At 36.6% G+C, this 19,810-nt stretch overlaps 1 protein-coding gene and 1 long non-coding RNA gene across 2 annotated transcripts; both read right to left on the reverse strand.

Moving 5' to 3' along the window:
- Positions 1–779: 779 nt before the first annotated feature.
- LOC131678583 (innexin inx2) lies at positions 780–14,148 on the reverse strand. Its single transcript, XM_058958811.1, has 2 exons — positions 12,747–14,148; positions 780–6,522 (listed from the first exon to the last, which is right to left on the reverse strand). The coding sequence occupies exon 1, from the start codon at positions 13,941–13,943 to the stop codon at positions 12,864–12,866; it is 1,080 nt and encodes a 359-aa protein (XP_058814794.1). The 5' UTR covers positions 13,944–14,148; the 3' UTR covers positions 780–6,522; positions 12,747–12,863.
- Positions 14,149–18,324: 4,176 nt separating this feature from the next.
- Positions 18,325–19,145, reverse strand: LOC131678602 (uncharacterized). Its single transcript, XR_009303687.1, has 2 exons — positions 18,519–19,145; positions 18,325–18,463 (listed from the first exon to the last, which is right to left on the reverse strand). It is a non-coding gene; the product is annotated as an uncharacterized LOC131678602 (long non-coding RNA).
- Positions 19,146–19,810: the final 665 nt, after the last annotated feature.

Genomic DNA, 19,810 nt, shown 5'->3' on the forward strand with positions numbered 1-19,810 from the left:
TAAAAGTGTATATGTGTGTGTGCATCAATATGGGTAGCACCACCTTTATCCGCAAGTGGCGTTGCTGTTACTGTCTCCAGATTCTGGACAGAGTTGCCAGTCTTCTTGATATGAAGTCTTCGGTTTTATCCACCTGGTTTACTCTTTCTTCCATCTGTTCATTATACTCTTTTTGATCTAATTTGATTTACGGATGCCTTCGGTTAAGTTCATTAAGCATTTTATATCGTCCGACTTATAAGCTGATGAAGGAATTTCTGACATGTACTGTGATAAAGTAAGCAGCTTCAAGTTATCTTTAAATTGAAGAGCAGTTGGACGTTATTCAAGCAGTGTTCTTGCAATAAATATACACTAAAATTTCAAGTAACAATTAATTTCAGTTTCCAACAGTCAATGATAAAGTAAATTAGCATTAAATTTTAAATGCGTGGAACAAAATGATTTGTTAAATAACGTTAAAAAATGCTCCGATTGCCACGATAAAATTGCTTAATTTTTCATTCAGCATGCATTTATTTTGTAATTTGATTAAAGTCACTCAAAATTACAGCAAATATTCCGGTTGCCAGAAAAAATAAAAAGTCTGTATTCTACGCAGTGTTGCGCATTCCTCTGTACGGGACTCTATATTGTATACAGACTCTATCCAACACTAGCGAACCGCGTGTTCTGCCACACCTATATATACCTCATTGTTTGTAGTTGTGCCCGGTATTTGATTTCTGGAATTGGAATCGCTATACATAGTATATTTCGAAAGTAAATGAATTCAACGATTCTATCTTGTATACGTTTTTATTAGTTTTCTCATACAGGTTGATATTCTTTCTGATTATATTTTTCGCGAGTAAGTATATTTCGTCTGAAGTTCTGTATTGTGCTACGTAGTATGACAAAGGCCTTAACATGTGCACTAACGACGCTGAAACCCTCTGGATAAAGACTCGACACCTCTATCCAGGGATGCCAGATACTTTTTTCAAATGTCTGCAATAATAATTTTAAAAGTCTGGGACGAACAAAAAATGTCAGGAAAACTATTCTTGACCAAAAATGACCTATTGATAAGGTGTTATATTAAATGAAAATAGTGCATTTATAGCCTAAGATAAGTAGAGAGAAATAGCTTGTAGAGGAAAAACCTAAATTAGATTTGAAACTAGTGTAACGAAAAAAAATTATTTTCAAAAATCTGTAAATATCTGTAAACAAACTAAAAAATCTGTAAATATCTGCAACCAAACTAAAAAATCTGCAAATATCTGCGTCATCGAAAAAAAAATTTCAGATAAAATTATAGTCTGCGAATTTGCAGACATCTCTGAAAATCTGGCATCTCTGCCTCTATCGTTTAGATGGCACCTCTAAGACAAGACATGACAATAAAGGGGGTAGTTTTTGTTCCAATTTTACGTCAGAATGTTCCAGCTCCTGATTGGTTGATTCTGACTTTTTGCACCGTACACAATGTTACTGCAGGGATAGCTAAATGATGTTTGGCAGTGTTGCTATATTTATAGAAAAATAATGTAATTACTTTCGACAAATAATATTATTATCGTTAAAAGAGTAAAAACACAGATAACAGATGTTTAGGCTAGAACAAAATTTCTTCAAAAACTTGTGTAAACTTTCAAATTAATAAACGTTGGAAATCCGTGTTTCACTATTGCCATCTGCGCAACTGTGTGCTACACGTGTTTGACAGCTGCACTCTAACTGCATTGTATCGATCACTGCGCCATCTGCAAACGTTTGCCAAACGTGTTTCAGACGTCTAATTTATTCGGAATTTCCGTAACGGGTATTTACACACGATTCAAATCGAGCCTAAACGTCTGTTATCTGTGGTAAAAATGAATAAATGAATCAAAAAATTGTCAGAAAATGGTTTCATCAAACCTTACTAAACACCCATGATATGGAAAAACGGTGCCCTGCAGGCATAAAATAAATTAACAAGAATACATTTTCATTTTAAAAAATAGCAACACTGTTCGGAAGATTTAGGCAGGGTGGAAATCTACGAAAAGAAGAATGTCGAATGAAAAATAAGAAGCCGATTGTCATGTCTTGTCTTAGTGGCTCCTGTGTGCATATAAGGAATACATACACTCTGGATGGCACTTTGGTTCACTACACTGAAAAAACTTAACACCTTAACATCATGTGGAAATCTATTGAATTATTTCAATCCACAAACACATGAAATGCACACGGTTGCCACTTGAATATCCATTCGAATGTGGGAATCATCGATTTATTTATTGTTTTGATCAATAATAAATATAGTAATTCTAGTCTTTAACCAGACGGATTCAGCGTTTTTAATGTATACTAGTTGCGGTAGTAGAGGATTCGATATGTTTATTCATTAAGAAGAATATCAGATTCGCCAATATGAGACAAGGTGGTTCAAAAGAATGTACTTTAACATGTGTCGTGAACTTCCCAAAGCATAAAAGTTGTATCAAAACGCAGTTCACATGGGTTCGATTCTCAATTTCGGCTAGAGATTTTTCTAGCCCGAAAAAAGAAACGAAGAACTCTAAGGCTAAAACTTCTAAAATCGAAACAAAAAACACAAATATTACGTGTCCTTGCTGACCTGACCTCACTATACAATTATATTGATAGCAGAAAATTCTAAAAACAGCTAACGCAAATTTATTATGTTAATTAAACAAATTATATAAACAAAAAGCCACAATGTTGTAGCACGTTGGAGTTTCTCCATATTGTAATTCCAATGCAACAATGTCTAGATTTTCTGAAGATTTGCACAATTCTTGAGCGTTTTTTCCAAAACGTCATATCTGCAATGAGTTACTCTCTTTGTTTACTTTCTCTTTCGATTTTTACGGCGTCACTATAACACTTTTCACTTATTTTACAGTACAGATCGAAAGACGGTGGTTTTAACTAGCATATTATGCAAAGAGCTGAGGGATAAATGTTAAAGTGACCGAATTATTAACAGAAGAGAAAGTAAACAAAGAGAGTAACTCATTGCAGATATGACGTTTTGAAAAAACGCTCAAGAATTGTTGTTGCTCGACAACTTAAAAGAACTTCAATTTCTACTGGATCTACCCACCATAAAAAAAGGTTTCTAAAATTTTGATTTAATCAACATATGCGTTGATTTATAGTATCAGAACAATATTTCGCAATTTAAAATGGATTAACTTGTAAGTAAAAAACTAGTTTTTGCGGTGAAAATTTGGCCAATGGTCAAGAATGTTTCCATGATTAAAATATTGTGATAATTGGGTAATTAAGCCATATGCTGTTTTTGGGTTTTTCCGATGTAGCTGAAGTTGAAGATACGTAGTCGAACTTATTTTTCACTTTTTTGTACGAAAATTAACAAATTTTTTTTTTGTGTTGAATTATTTCGACCATACCTTCCATTGAACTACCTTGATCTCTATCCTTTTGCTGGGATAACTATCGAAAATGCTAACCCATGCACAGTGGTCCCAAAGAGCAAAAAAGGGGGTTTTTTAGATTGCGTCAAAACGGTTGACTTTAGCAATATGGTGTCTTTGAGAAAGTTTCTTGGAGTAGAACTCCCCTTCTTCCTGTCTTATCAGATTAATGATTAATCCCCCTAATAGTGAGTTACGCAATTTATTTTCTCCAATAATTCAGATAGACAAATACTTACTTCAGCAAAGTTGTAGAGAAACTCGTTGCAAACATTTTACCCGAAGACTTCAACTCTCTATCTTTAAAGGTTTTTGAGATATGGGACATTATTTGTAAAAGGCCCCTTAAAAACAGTTTTTTTCATCATAAGTTTTCTTTCTTTTTTTTTCATTATATAAATGTTCTATCGCTAGTATGTGTGGAGATATTCACGTTTTTTGATTGAAAATAGCTCTTTTTCCAATGCCGATAACTTTTAAACGGGCAAAAACGGGCAAACCACTTTGTAAACAAATTAAAGTGCAAGAAAAGCACAACAAATGCTGGAAAAATCAGATCTCCCCAAGGCGGCCCTCTATGGAAATACTTGAGCTGAAGTTTGGCTCATTCCGTCATCAAATGCAATTGATTACTCGCCGTTTGGTTGCACTTGCGCCATTGTTATAAAGTAGGCGCAAGGGAATTGTCAGTTTCCGGTGTCAGGCGTATGCATTGAATTTTTGAACAACTGTAACTTTTGACACAAGCAAACAGAAGTTCGGATAATACTTAAAAAGCACACTTTAAAATTCACAAAAAGTTCTTAGGGAACTTTCAAGCTGCTCAAGCTTTAAGAGAACTGCTTAACCCGCTATTAGAACATAAAACGTATTGCAAAATTACTTAAAACGAGAAGCTTATGTAGTTCCTTTATACTTTTGGTTGCTTGGGTATTTACTCAAGACGTGCTTACAAAAGTAAGAAAGGATAATTATTACGACTTTAACCCTTTATTTCCGAACTAACAGTAGGGGATGGGTGTAGCGTAGTTGGTAAATGGATTGCCTTGTACGCAGCGCACCTGGGTTCGAGTCCCGACCCCGCACATAGGGTTAGAAATTTTTCATAAGAGATTTTTCAACCCGAAGAGGCGAATGACCTTAAGGTTAAAACCTCTATAATCTTAGGCTCTAGTATTTCCATAGAGGGCCGCCTTGGGGAGATCTGATTTTTCCTGCATTTGTTGTGCTTTTCTTGCACTTTAATTTGTTTACAAAGTGGTTTGCCCGTTTTTGCCCTTTAAAAGTTATCGGCATTGGAAAAAGAGCTATTTTCAATCAAAAAACGAGAATATCTCCACACATACTAGCGATAGCAAGTTTCCGTCTTCGGCAAAGTAATGCAGTTTAATAGTCCAAACAATGTTCTAGAACATTTATATAATGGAAAAAATCTAGAAGAAAACTTATGATGAAAAAACTGTTTTTAAGGGGCCTTTTACAAATAATGTCCCATATCTCAAAAACCTTAAAAGATAGAGAGTTGAAGTCTTCGGGTAAAATGTTTGCAACGAGTTTCTCCACAACTTTGCTGAAGTAAGTATTTGTCTATCTGAATTATTGGAGAAAATAAATTCCGTAACTCACTATTAGGGGGATTAATCATTAATCTTATAAGACAGAAAGAAGGGGAGTTCTACTCCAAGAAACTTTCTCAAAGACACCATATTGCTAAAGTCAACCGTTTTGACGCAATCTAAAAAACCCCCTTTTTTGCTCTTTGGGACCACTGTGCCATGTGGCTAATTCACTATCAATTCATAGTGTCAAACGAGGACGTGTTTACATTTTGTAGAAAATAAATTAAAAATTATTCTGAAGTTTTAAGGATTGAACTTATATGTTATTATATTCAGAAAGATTATCTCTATCGGCTTTTGTAAAAAATTGAAATTTTATGCTTCATTTAATGACCCTATTGTGAGCTGAAAATTATCCTGCAATCAACAATATGGCAACTTCCTTTTTCAACTCTGATCTTACTTATCTGATAAAAATATATGAAGGAAGTTCCTAGTTCACACAGACATAATAAATTGTAAGGGATTTTTTTTTAGAAAAGTTATTAAGATACGTTTAATTTGTCACAAATACCAGTATAATTTAGTCACGCTAAAATTCGCTAAATGCGGCCGTTTTTTCTGAAAAATTCAGTTTCTATCGCAAATATTCTAAAACTTTTTTTTCCATTGGCAATTACATTCTAGTGTACGAAACCTTTAATTTGAGACGTATTTTATTTGAAATATTGATAAAATGTCAAATAATGGAATGTTGATCTGATATGTTGAAAATCGGTGTTAGTATAGTTAGCGCCATCTACAAAGGCAAATGTCGATATTTTTCAATCGTTAATGTGGAAAGCTGACGGTTTAGAAGACAGTGAAAACGACAGTTTTGCAGATAACACGTATTTTGAATAGCCAATAGTCTTTTTAGTACATAACAATCCGCTGCCACCGGATGTAAACAAAACCAGCAATAATTCATTTTTTAAGATTCAAGATTTAAGGAAATTGTTTACGTTGGTCATGCCATAAGCATTGAAGCATTACATCATATAGTACCGCCAGCATAATAATACGTGAAGGGAATAAGAGGTTTTCTCTTATAACAAGATGCTCACTATCTTTTTTGTATAATTCTGAATTTTAAAACGATGATGAAATAATAAAAAATGTCAAACAAAAATTACAATAATGGTGACGATAATAATCAAGTGACCAACAATTGAAATCAAAATGTAGTGCTCTCTCTTACCCTATATGTAGCGCAAATTATGTTAAATAATTTATTTTATTTTGCTATTATATTGTTCAACAGATGTTATCTGAAATTTCTTTTTACCAAAACTTTGAAAATCTGCGATTGATTATTATTCCAAATATCATAAACCCGTCTTTGCCTACCGTCCACTATACTAATATGAGATTGCATAAAAATAAGGTATTGTTCTTATATAAAAGGAAAAACTGAAATGCATCGCGGAAGATCATATGCAGACGAGCGCCGAGGGCAGGAAACTTTGAAACTTTACTCCCAAGGAAACCTGCAATAAAAAAATTTAATAGGTTAATAATTTCCAGATGCCTGAAAAGCATTTCCTTCGTTCACACTGTAGTATTTTCAACAGCATTTCTGCAAATCCCTATAAAATGACCTGCACGCTGAAAAAAAAATATGCAGAACTTGCATTTGTTTTAATATCCGTCTCTTTTTTCTGCTCCATTTTTATGCATTTTCGATAAAATACCTCCAATGAGTGGATAGAAGGAATACCATTGAATACGCCCAATGCACAAAATTTACAGCAGAAGAAATGAGTGTGTGTGTGTGTGTGAGAGAGAGAGAGAGAGAGAGAGAGAGAGAGAGAGAGAGAGAGAGAGAGAGAGAGAGAGAGAGAAAGAGAGCGAGAGAGAGAGAGAGAGGAGAGACAGAGAGAGAGAGAGAAGACAGAGAGAAAGAGAGGAGACAGAGAGAAAGAGAGGAGACAGAGAGAAAGAGAGGAAACGGAGAGAAAGAGAGTAAACGGAGAGAAAGAGAGGATACGGAAAGAGAGGAAACAGAGAGAAAGAGAGGAAACGGAGAGAAAGAGAGGAAACAGAGAGAAAGAGAAGAAACGGAGAGAAAGAGAGGAAACAGAGAGAAAGAGAGGAAACAGAAAGAGAGGAAACAGAGAAAGAGAGGAAACATAAAGAGAGGAAACAGAGAGAAAAGAGGAAACCGAGAGAAAGAGAGGAGACAGAGAAAAAGGAAGGAGACAGAGAGAGAGAAAGAAGAGGGTTAGAAAAATATGCCTTCGGCGACTAATGTCGTTTTCACTTGAGGCTGAAGCTCAGTTTCGGACCTAACTGCTGTCAAACAGTTTGTTTGAAACTAGTTTTGAAACTAGGTTATGCGCCATTTAACTGAAAACCGGGTTGGGTTCTAACCTGGAATATACTTCGGGTTCGCTCACACCACCGCTGTTTTGCGAGAACCCAACTCAGTTCCATTAAAAACGTTTGTTTGAAGCAACTAACCTGGGTTAGTACCTAGGTTCTCAATCGAAAACGACATACATCTATACCGTTTATTCAAAACGTCATATCTAACAAAAGTAAACTAAGTTTATTACACGGCAAATACTAGCTAAGCATTGACTCTTTATCATCTACAAAAAATGGAAAAATAATAACTCTGACGGCGCCGGTGGTTGAGTTGTAAGCGTGACCGCCACTTATTCCAATTTGCCTGGGTTCAATTCCAGCCGAGGTCGTTGAGATTTTTTTGAGGTGAAAAAATCTGTTGTCATGTCTTCCTTCGGAAGGGAAGTAAAGCCGTGTTGGTCCCCGGTCTATGAGTTTGGTGGATCGATATCTAGTCCAGATAGTAAAGTCACCTCTCTGGTGTCGGTAAAGAAGAAGTGATCCAACTTCTATACTCTAACAAAAATATCCTCCTGCTGTGATACTTGTGGAGTGCGCAGTAGTATATACGGCCTCTAGCAAAAGCGCAGTAGTATATACGGTCTCTAGCAAAAGCGGACTAACCATTCCTTCCCTTTCCTTCTGCGATCTACGTTCGGGCCTGGCCGGCGCCGGTATTGATCAAACTTTAGGATTATCAGGAGTAGTTGCACATTGAAAGATGTTTCGCTAATCCCAAGCATAATTATATACTGATTCTCTGTGCAACTTCAGCTAGTCCAGATCGATAACGGAGTGGCAGCCAGGGGTGGTCGCACAAGCTCAAGCTACAAATAATGTAAAAAATAATAACTCTTTACATGTTAATTTAATAATAAGTCAAAATGTCACATATAGTGTACCAAAGTTTTGCTAAAATTTTGTAGATGCGATGTTTTGTAGAGTTTGTGGTATTATACACAATCTATAGAGAACAGTTGCGCAAAGAGTGAAGTCAAAAAAGACTACCTATCGAACACAATTGGAATCCATGTCTGATCCCTCTGCAGCAAAGTTGAATTCTAATTTTGCCCGATAGGTAGACATAGGCGCAAAGGGTGAAGTCGAAAAAGCCTACCTATCGAGCACAATTGGAATCCATCTGATACCTCTGCAGCAAAGTTGGATTTTAATTTTGCTCGATAGGTAGACTTTTTTCGTCTTCACTTTCTGCACACTCTGCGTACCTTTATACTAAGGCCTTTGACTTTCTGCACGCTGTTTGCGTACCTTTATACTAAGGCCTTTGGTATTATAGAGTCCCGTACAGAGGAATGCACAACACTACCTAAAATAATGCACACTTCTTTGTTACTGGCACCCACAGTTTTTGCTGTAACTTTGAGTGACTTCAACCGAGTTACACAGTGGAATGAATTGAAAACCTACTGTTTCGTGGCTTATAGCACAGTACAGTGTCTTGTTTGGGCGATTGAAATGTTTTGCCATATTATATTATTGATGGCATTTGAAACTGGACTCCATAAAAGTGCGATTTTTCTTATAAAAGTGCGTTTTTACGTTGAATCGTTTTCATGTATGAGGCGCACTTATTCCTCGTCGGATAATACATAAGTGCGTAATAGACACCAAGACAATTCAATGTAAAAGCGCAGTTTTATAAGCGTTTCCGCACTTTTAGTCGCACTTATTATGTGCGCAATGCGCTATATTTCTCAACACTAATGTTTGTTTACTTTGCACGATCGGTAGCCATCTGACTGTTCGATAGGTAGATTTGGCTTCACTCTCAGCGAGCCTTTATAACATAAACAACTGCTTTGATTTTTTGCATTGCAATGTTTTACCAAATCGACTGTAGTTATTGCGCACTTCCCACCAACCTGGACTCCGCACTTTCAAAGTGCGAGTGATCTCAAAACTGCGAGCTGTCAAAACACATGTATTTCCAGTGATAGAGATGGTACTATCATAGACAGACCAGTCGAACTAACCAGTCTATGAGAATAATTTAATGAAAGAGTGGTAAGTGCGCAGTGCGGTTAAAATCCAGTTTTTAGTGCCACAAACAATAGCATCTTTTTCAAATGCCAAACCTCATATCTACACTCTCGATTGCAATACAGCACAGGAAATATATCACATCTACACTGCTCATGATCGCATATCAGTCCCATAAAGATAGGAAATCCCATAGAAAACGGGACAACTATGCGATCATGGGTAGTACAAGTCCAGCTAAAAGTGTCCAACCAGCGAATCACGACTGTATAGTTATTACCACAGATAACAGACGTTTAGGCTCGATTTGAATCGTGTGTAAATACCCGTTACTGAAATTCCGAATAAATTAGACGTCTGAAACACGTTTGGCAAACGTTTGCAGATGGCGCAGTGATCGATACAATGCAGTTAGAGTGCAGCTGTCAAACACGTGTAGTACACAGTTGCGCAGATGGCAATAGTGAAACACGGATTTCCAACGTTTAATAATTTGAAAGTTTACACAAGTTTTTGAAGAAATTTTGTTCTAGCCTAAACGTCTGTTATCTGTGTTATTACTGTTTCAACATTGTTCGATGCCAAGCTCTCACAGTAGATTTACAATAAAATTTCATGTAACAATAAATTTCACTGTTCAGCAAAAAACTGATACAGTGCATTCACATTAAATTTTACTGTTTTCGGGAAAACAATGCATGGAGAAAAAATGTTTTTTTTTAATGTTAAGATCCATAACCATCCCCCTTTTTCACTGTAAAAGTGTTTTTTACATTGAAATTTACTGTAAAAACCAGAGGGGGAACAACTTGACAGCTCCTATACAAATCGTTGAAACCACTTTTTTGGGTCTGTGGGTCTAAAATGGCGGTTCAAACTTTATTCAAGAGCAATTACTAAAAAAAAGCGTAACTTGCTCACAGCGAAAATTTTCTTGCTCAGATTTTTTTATTTTGGATAATTCATTTTTGAAGACTTTTTGGGGGTTTAGTGTTGTTTTGTTATAGAAATAATGCATCTTTATTCCGATGCATTATTTTTAAATGATTCATGATTTTTTGGAATCATCAGCATACAATCAAGCGGCGCCTATACTAGTTAGTGAGCACCAGGGCCTAAAATTCTTATACCCATTCAATGAACGATGAAATTCACTGAATTCACCTTCGTCATTTCGCTACCTCCTTCGTTACTAAGTTCACACAAAGCAAAACAATAAAGTAATCGCCCCTTCTTCTTTCGATTCTATGGAAGCGAGTAGCAGAAGTAGTGACTTTCGTTTTCCTATGACAATACGAAAATTCAATCTCGTTTCAATTTCAAATCAGTAATTTTGATTTTTATTTTAATTTTCATTAAATGAAATTGTAGCAATGTGCATCATAAAATGAAATTAGAACTCCGCAAACACAGGAAATATGCACACGAATAGTGCTTCAGTCGTCCAATATCATCGCTAGCTTGTAATTCTCCCAAATAGAACAACGACAAATAAATATCGTTACTAGTTTCTATTCGTTTGGCCAGCGCTATGTGCAATATCGAAGAGACTAATGTCGTTCTCAATTTCGAAGCAAAAACGAATGCATGGAGGAAATAATGAAATTGAATTTACCCGCATGCTTTGTCGTAGGCCGTTGTCTCATTTTCGGTTTCGTAATGTTCTAGTGGTTTAGAAAGTAGCATCGCTCGCTCGTCATTTTCGTCAGATTTTGGTAAACAAAAAAACATTTTTCGACTCTGGAGAGCACCATCATTTAGTCTTAAGGTATTAGGTAGTAATATTTGTATTGCAATGTAAACAACACACACACAATTAGGCAATTCATTAGACGTTTGTTTGACAATTCAGCGGTGGGTTCTGTCGACAAGTCTACTCCTGCGAACAGAAAAACTCGTCCGGCAAACAACTTTCGTTAGTAAACAATAGGTCTGTTCCAGTACCAGGAGAAACTGGAAGTACTCCGGAGAAAATCGTTCCTGTACTCTCTTCTTCTCACTTTTCTTCTTCTGGTAGCAAACCGGAGTAAAAAGGAGCAAAAACTTTTTTGCTCCTGTTTACTCCGGAGTGACTTCCGTGTACTGGAACAAACCTAATAAATAATCAGCGGATCACAAAACGTCTCATGGATTGCCTAATGGTACTGGACTATTTTTCTCCCTCTCCGATAAAAATGAGCTGCCATCACTTCTGAATTTCGTGGAAACTTTTGCACCGTAAATGTCGCAGTGCCTATCAGTTAGATGCTATGCTGTCAGAAATAAAAAATCGAAGCCAGTCCCGCCTTGTTAAATGCGACGTGAAAAATAATAATCACAAAACTAAATGTATTTAACTTTGGACAGAGAATGCGCAAAATTCGCAAACGAAAAAAGCAGTTTTTTTCCACACCGTATGTCAGATCTTCATAAAAATCAATCAGCGTATGTAGAATGTTACAGTAGTGCTGATTGATTTTTATAAAGATCTGACGTACGGTGTGGAAAAAGAAACTCCTTTTTTGTTTGTGAATTTTACCCTTTCTCTGTCCAACCTTAAGGATTAACGACAAACTTTCGAAAATTGTCATATGCGAAAGATGTTTCAAGGGCGACGGGAGAAGAAAAAGTTCACACTAGAAGCGTACTCAAATCAAATCGTGCATTTTACATCAACATCATTCGAAATACGGTAGTTTCAAGCAACTTAGGCTAAACGTCAAGTTGCGGGAGGGTTGGTAAAAACGTTAAAGTTTATTGTTAAAGTATTGTAGCATAACACTGAAACTTACTGTAAATTATTGTAAAATCTAACTGTAAATTTCACAGTGAAAATCATGGTTTTGTTACTGTGCATTTCTATTCGGATAATGATATAATTACTAACCTTCTATGTGCTTTAATTGTAACATTAATTTAAAAGTTACAAGAAAATTTTTACACGTGATTTTCTCCGTTTGACGTTTGTGTTAGATATGATGTAATGAAAAACAGCTCTAGAAATAAAGTTCTCCATGTACGAAAAGCTACAGGAAGAACTTTATTAATTTATCGATAGCATACTTTTCTATCTGCTTCTCGTTTCTTCTGCTGTAAATGTTATGCATTGGACATATTCGATCTATCCACTCATTGAATGCTTACTAGTATATGCTATGTGTAAAAATCACAGATACGGGAATAGAAAGTATTCTAACTCTGCGTATTTTTATTTCTCAGTGTAAAGAATGCTCCACCATTTAATTTTGCTGTGGCTGGCATTGCATCAAACATGATCCATTGAAAACGCTATCCATATAACATATACTTGAATCGGCATACTAATGTATGTGTCATTCTTCCAGCGAACGAACCCATTTTGAGCGAAAATGGAGATGAAACATACCTATTATGTTGTTTGCTCTTCTTTGCCGTTCGCTTGATGATTCTCCTTCTCGTTTAAGTCCTCCCGATCGATGAACCAACGCTCATTACTCACTTCTTGTTCTCCATAATCTTGATCTTATACTATTTCTTTGCCCTCTAACTTTAGAGAAAGGTCGTTTATAATCTCTTTGTAAATCAAGGGATCAATGTTTTTCCCAAGTTGATACAAGATGAACCAATCACCCAGCTGGCATTTTGATGAAATCAACTCTACATCGTCATGGCTAGAGAGGCGTGATCTTGCTCGTAGTAGGTAGAGGCGTACTTTTGGCATAAAGATAACTGCAAAACGATACACTAGCGATGCTCCAGAAAGAATGGTTAAAATAATAAACCAGAACCACAAAAATACGTAGATTTTTTCGTTTACTATATTCAAAGGTAGAACGCAGAGACCGTCGAATTTTTGCACGCTGCCCGATGGACCATATTTGTGGAAAGTGCACTTAGTTACTTTCGGAAACACTCTGGCCATTGGATCGCCTCTTTCTTCAGGTTCCATCTCAGTAAAACGAACCACATCGCTACCGTATGTAGAGAATTCACCATCCAGGAAAAAATCCATGAAATATATTTGCCCCAACACATTTAGAAAGTTGAGTACTTCACAAATAAAAAAACGGATCGCATAGAAATTATGCCGATTGATGTTATCGACAAAGTAGTCCACAAGAATTTTTTTACGCTCTTCTTTACATTCATCATTTACAACCGGCATGTTGAGATCTAGCACCAACATTTTAATGCGGCCTGCCTCCCATGTTTTCCAAAGGTAGCGTGGAACGTAAAACAACATGGCTTGGAAGAAAAGCACAAAACAGACCCATTGGTAATACTTATGATATTTTACTTCATCGTGCCCTTCAACATGACTGGACACGCCCGGTTGTGCTATGTCTTTGCCTGCAATTCCAGTCAGACGATTCGGGATGGTGAATGTTGAGTAAATCCAGCAATAAGTATCCATCACGTTCAGCGGAATTTCATCTACAATGCAATCAATTGGATCTCCAATATATTGCCGCGATGTAACCAGTAGAGAAAATGCAATTAAAATGACGACAGTTGCCTTGTAATGAAGCCGAAAAATGTTGTTGTCGATGCATACTTGATCGAGTTTCAAAAGCCCTTTCACGGAACCAAATACATCAAACATGACGGCCGATTTTTGTTGTCTCTTATAATCACTTCAACTTTTGCAAATCAATCTATATGACAAAAACGCATTTTCACCACACTACAACGTATTTAGTAATATTTTAGATACTATCTCTGTAGTAATAAAATGATGACGATATCAGAATTGAATACGCGCAGTCCAACGTGTAACAAGCTACTGCATCATTTTCTTTAGGTGAGTCTAATGGCGTGTCAGTTTTGAAATTGTTCTACATCGGCAGGGGTGCCAAGCTTCCAGATTTATCTGGATTCATCAAGATTTTCAAGCCTCGTCCAGACATAAAGATTTATGTTTGTCTGATCCAGATTTTAGGGAATTTTTCCAGATTTATCCAGACAATTTGAAAAATAACAAAATAAGTTTCATAAACCACTTTTTGAGAAAGCTGGAAACACAACATACCACCGTTTTTTCGTGAAAGTCAACAAATTTTTTTTGCCGAATTATATCATCTAGAAGTTCCAGCAGTCCAATATTCTGGAAACTCTGAGATTCAAATTTAATCAATGTGATCTATGCTGAAAATCAAGCATTGGACATTTCCAGATTAGCAGCGCAATCACCAAATTTTTAGTAAGCCGATATATTTACTAATATACAAACATGTTTCATTAGTAAAACGTAACAAATTAGCCATCGGTGAGGAATGCACCTTTTCCTAAAGAATTTGGGTCATCCAGACAATTCCAGACTTTTTAAAAAAATATTACAGATTTTTTGGAAAAGCACTTGGCATCCCTGTACATCGGTGCTAACAAAGAGAATTAGGTTTTACACCAACCGACGTAACCCCACAAAATGAGCCGGATGAACTTTGTTTGACAATTCTCGGTGGTTTGTTTACATGGAAGTTACGTGAGTTCGAATGTAATAGATGAGCACCCGTTGCACTCGCACTCACGTAACTGACAAGGTAAACAAACCACCAAGAATTGTCAAACATGAACTTTATTCACCATGAGTTCATTCGTGTCGTCATCTTGTAGAACTGAATAGGGAAAGAGACGAAGAGTGAAAATCAGTCAAAACGGCAACACTCCCTTTATGATGATTCAACACTAGAATTTTGGCAACCGCTTCCACAGGCAGCACTTTAATGGCGATTTCGCTTGAACCTGAAACTGAGTCAGGTTCTAACTAGTTATCCTCTACACTGTACCAAAACTGAAGCGTTATTCCGAATGATATTCAATATGACCCGGCCCTTTAACATTTGGCCTGTGTTAAGCCAAAGAGGACCAAGCGCCATTTTGAGGTACTTTATCTAAAATCGCTTTAACATCCAATGTAACACCAGGAACTCTAATATCTATTATGTTTTGGGAGCTCAAATAGCAAACGAAAGCAAGCAAGTGTTCTTTGACTTTCTACGTAAATGGTAAGTTATCGAAAAATGAATTTTGGTACGAAAAATACACGAAAAAAATTATGGCGCTTAGCTCGGTTTGGCTTAACGCAGGCCATTTGTCAGTTGTGTTTTGGATGACAGCCTTTTGATTTTTGTTGCAAGTTACTTTCCACCCTTGTATGCAAGTATCAAATGATAGACATTCAGAAAATAGAAGCAAAAGTTTCGCATTGCAAAGCAACAACCGATCAAGATTGAAATGTTAACATTAACTTTACAATAACTAAAACGTCGAATTTGATAAGACATCTCCATATTCAGCGTATATACCAAATCAGAAAATCGAAATACTTCCATTATTTCTTAGCATAAATGTCATTGAAAAGTTGAATGAAAGTTGCTCAAAGAACAAGACGATATATATTTGGTTTTAAGCAGAAGATCAGTTCAAATCAAGGAATTGGTTGTACATATATAATTATTATTGAAACAGTTTATTGCATTTTGCAAACGTAATTTATTGTTATTGTTTTTTTAAAAACTACTGATCAAAATAATATATTCTAAAAACATCAAAACACAATCCAAATGCTTGTAACATGCTACCGTAGTATAAAAAATAACCTCACATTGAATTCAAACTTTTGACACTTTGCTTAATATAGTTTCGTTACCAATGTCACCATGACAATCTTGCAGCTTTAGCACCCAGTTAAGCTCAGCCGGAAATGAACCGGAATTCTGGCTGGTTCCAGTTCGTATTCCGACTTCAGTGGCTAATTAGAATCGGTTGTGTTACTGGAGCCAGAATACGAACTGGGACCAGCCAGAAATCCAGTTCATTTCCGGCTGAACCACAACTTTTTTTATCGCTACTCCCCCGGTACGTGAGTCTTCGAAAAAAATTCTTCAGTTAAAACATGTTACGTAACGTCGGTGACTACGAAAGTAAACGAAGGGAGACAATTACGCAGTATTCAAATTTAACGGTAAAAATTTGTTGCCTTCCTTTAGCGGAGAAAGTTATGTCTTATGTGTAATATAACTTGTTTTAGTTTAGTGCTAGGGCGTTTAGTGACAACGGTTTGCCTTGCTCTCTTGGTTCGATCTCGACTATAGGTTCTATCTCTCGATGCTGAATCATGGCAGCTAGCAACGGAATTATTCTTCAATGTGAAATTTACCTAGCAGTACCAGAATATAATATTCGCGCAATCAACGAAGCAAAGTTTCCGGAATTTGCGTCGGAGTCAGTCGAAACTTTTCATAGTTTGGATTGATACCGTTTCCGAGCTAGTGCTTGTTTAAAGATATTTTTCTGATGAGTCAGAATTTGTAATTCCGGACATATTCTCTTGTCTAGTGCGTAATTCTACTGGATCGTTGATCAACTTTTAACAATCGCACCGGGAGGTTGCTGATCTAGCTCAGTGCCTTCAAGTTTTACGGTAAACTTAAAAATTGCTGGGTGACTTGGTTTCTTGCTTGAGCGCAAAAGAGTGGTTTCCTTTCTGCTAACAATGATTAGGTTTGTTCCAGTACACGGAACTCACTCCCTGTTGCTCCGGAACAAAAAATTCTTGCTCCTTTTCACTCCGATTTGCTACCAGAAGAAGGAAAAGAAAAGAAGATAATACAGGAACGATTTTCTCCGGAGTACTTCCAGTTTCTCCTGGTACTGGAACAAACCTATTGCTACCAGTGTTCTCTTGCGGCAACGTTGGTCCATCACAGAATCTCTTACGTTTGCGCGGTGCTGGTGTTTTCTGAAAAGAGGAAATAAATCACTATTACAGCAAGATGGTGAATAGTGGGACGCAATTCTTGAGCGTTTTTTCAAAAAGTCATATCTGCAATGAGTTACTCTCTTTGTTTACTTTCTCTTCTGTTAATAATTCGGTCACTTTAACATTTATCCCTCAAGTCTGGTCATAATATGCTACTTAAAACCACCGTCTTTCGATCTGTACTGTAAAATAAGTGAAAAGCGTTATAGTGACACCGTAAAAATCGAAAGAGAAAGTAAACAAAGAGAGTAACTCATTGCAGATGTCTTTTTGAAAAAATTCTCATGCGTCAAAATATTCGTAAACAGGCGTGTGTCATGAATGCCACCTGTATATTAACCACAATCATAGTACACTCAAAATAGTAAACGTTATGCCTATTGGTTTATAGATTTTTGCACTATTGCGGAAGAATACGTTTACGACACTATTTACTGGCACATAAACCTAATGTGTGTATTTACAAGAAATATTTATCTTACATTCACATTTCATAATTATTAGGCACATAAAACCCCATTCTATAACAATATGCACATATAACTTATGTGTGTGCATACATAGTTTATACAATTGACACATAGAAGGTATGTGTGCGCGCGATAACAATAGCATTTCTTCTTCATATGAATTTTAAGCGGTTTGAAACAAATAGAATTAACGTTTGGATTTTTTAGTGTACTTTTGTGCAGAGAATATTGTAACAACATAACGATAAAGTCGAAGTAACACCTTTCCGATCCGCTTTGGCAACGGTTCCGTACCGTGCACGAATGCCAATATTATTTCACACGCTTCAAATGTGAGCACACTTGTCCGGGACGGTGCCCGTGCCGGACAAGTGTGAATGCTCGCTTTTGATTTGTATGAAAGGATATTGGTGTCCGAGCACGGAACTGAAACGGATCGGATAAGTGTAAATAGTGCTTAATGCTATAAATTGAACCCTTCCATAATAAAATTGAAATACCTGCGTCAGATTGTTTAATTGATTGTACATTTCCAAAGGTAATCGCATTGTGGCGCAATGTAGTTCAGCCGCCATGGTCATCGGGATAGAACCAAAGCAGATCGAACATTGGCTCCTCATGTTGCATATCATGCGATCCGTCTAGCTCTCGAATCTGATTCAGGGACTAAGACGGCTATGTGAAACCAGTAGATTTGGCCATCACCTAGTGCCGGTCGCGTGGAAATTTTCCAAACCTTGGGATAGGAATACCTGTAACTACAATCTCTCGGGACTCGTGGTTCCTAGGGCTGTGATTCCCGTACGATATTGAATCGTTAGTGCCACCATTTCACCAGAATAATAGTTTCGATCAACATAGTCATCAATTGACAGCTATTTGGCATCCATCCTAAAAAAAATATGATCGTGAAACTAGCTGTGCACAAACTTACGAAACATTTTACCTATTGTATACTTCACTCCCTTTCCAGTACTCCCTCTTTGCCTTGCATACTATGGCTTTGACCAGTTATTTGCACTAAATAACGGCTATTCCCTGTATGTTGAAAAACACCATGTCAGTGGCATTGCTCGAAAATATGCAAATAAATCCTTTGATCCGGACGCTAGTTTCTCTCCCAATACCAGGAAATCAGCTCCAAAGCAATTTTTCTAGGGTACGTTAGTCTTGAAGATGACAAGCAGCAGTATTTTCACGTTTTGATGTCGCGAACTGACTTTTTGCGACTGCACAGAAATAATGAAAAAACTTATCTCGCAAACGCATGAAGCGCTTCAAATGACTGTCTTTCGAGCCAGCCCAAACACTGGAAACAGATGAAACACGAATGATCAACTACTGTTAGTTGAGATGATAATAATAAGCACCATCGTTTACTTTTTTGGGTGCAAATAATTCATATGGCGTTATGTCTATCCTTCGAATATCACAGACTGTTCATTCCAATACAGACATGAAGTCATTCGATCTTGAATCCACCATTTTTTAGATGATTGCCATTCGAAATCGTCAACATTGAGTTTTTATGTCGTTCAAATGACAAATCATATGCTATATCGCAACAATTTTTGTTCAGTGTAGGGAGAGATATGCGGAGGGAAAAAAAGGCAAACTAGCAACGGTAAATATCGCGATAAAAAACTAGCATCACTTATTGCCAACCAAGTTTAGCGTGACTTTATTTTCAATGCTATTATTTTAAAAATAAGAAATGAAGTGCGTTGGAAAATTTTGTGCAAATCGGCCTTGTAATTACGCTCTAATAGCGGAAATTAGTTTTTTTCGTTTCCCGAAGGATGCTGCATTACGCGGTAAATGGGTTGAATTTTGCGAGCTTCCGGAAGACTTCCCGTTGCTGGATTCTATGCGACTGTGCAGCGCAAGTTTTTTTCAAACAAAAATCGGTAAATATTTTAACCATATTTTTATCTTTTAGTATCATTTCAATCAACATGACATATCTATAATAAACGGAAAGAGAATACTGCAAAAAAACTCCGTTCCTGTGTATTCCCACGTTACGCAGTTATCGGAGTTGAAGGAAAACAAAAAAGCACATTCAAACATTTTCTCCCAGCAAACATTAGATGATGGATCTATTTCCCACAGAAAACCATTCTTGACCCTATCGAGCAACGTAAAGAATCTACAGAAGATAGGTAAGGCGCATAAAGTATAACATGCGGTAACTTTCGGACAAAAAATCATCTCTTCAGCTCAACCAAAAACAACACT

This window comes from Topomyia yanbarensis, chromosome 2 (assembly GCF_030247195.1).
Source record: "Topomyia yanbarensis strain Yona2022 chromosome 2, ASM3024719v1, whole genome shotgun sequence".
NCBI lineage: Eukaryota > Metazoa > Arthropoda > Insecta > Diptera > Culicidae > Topomyia > Topomyia yanbarensis.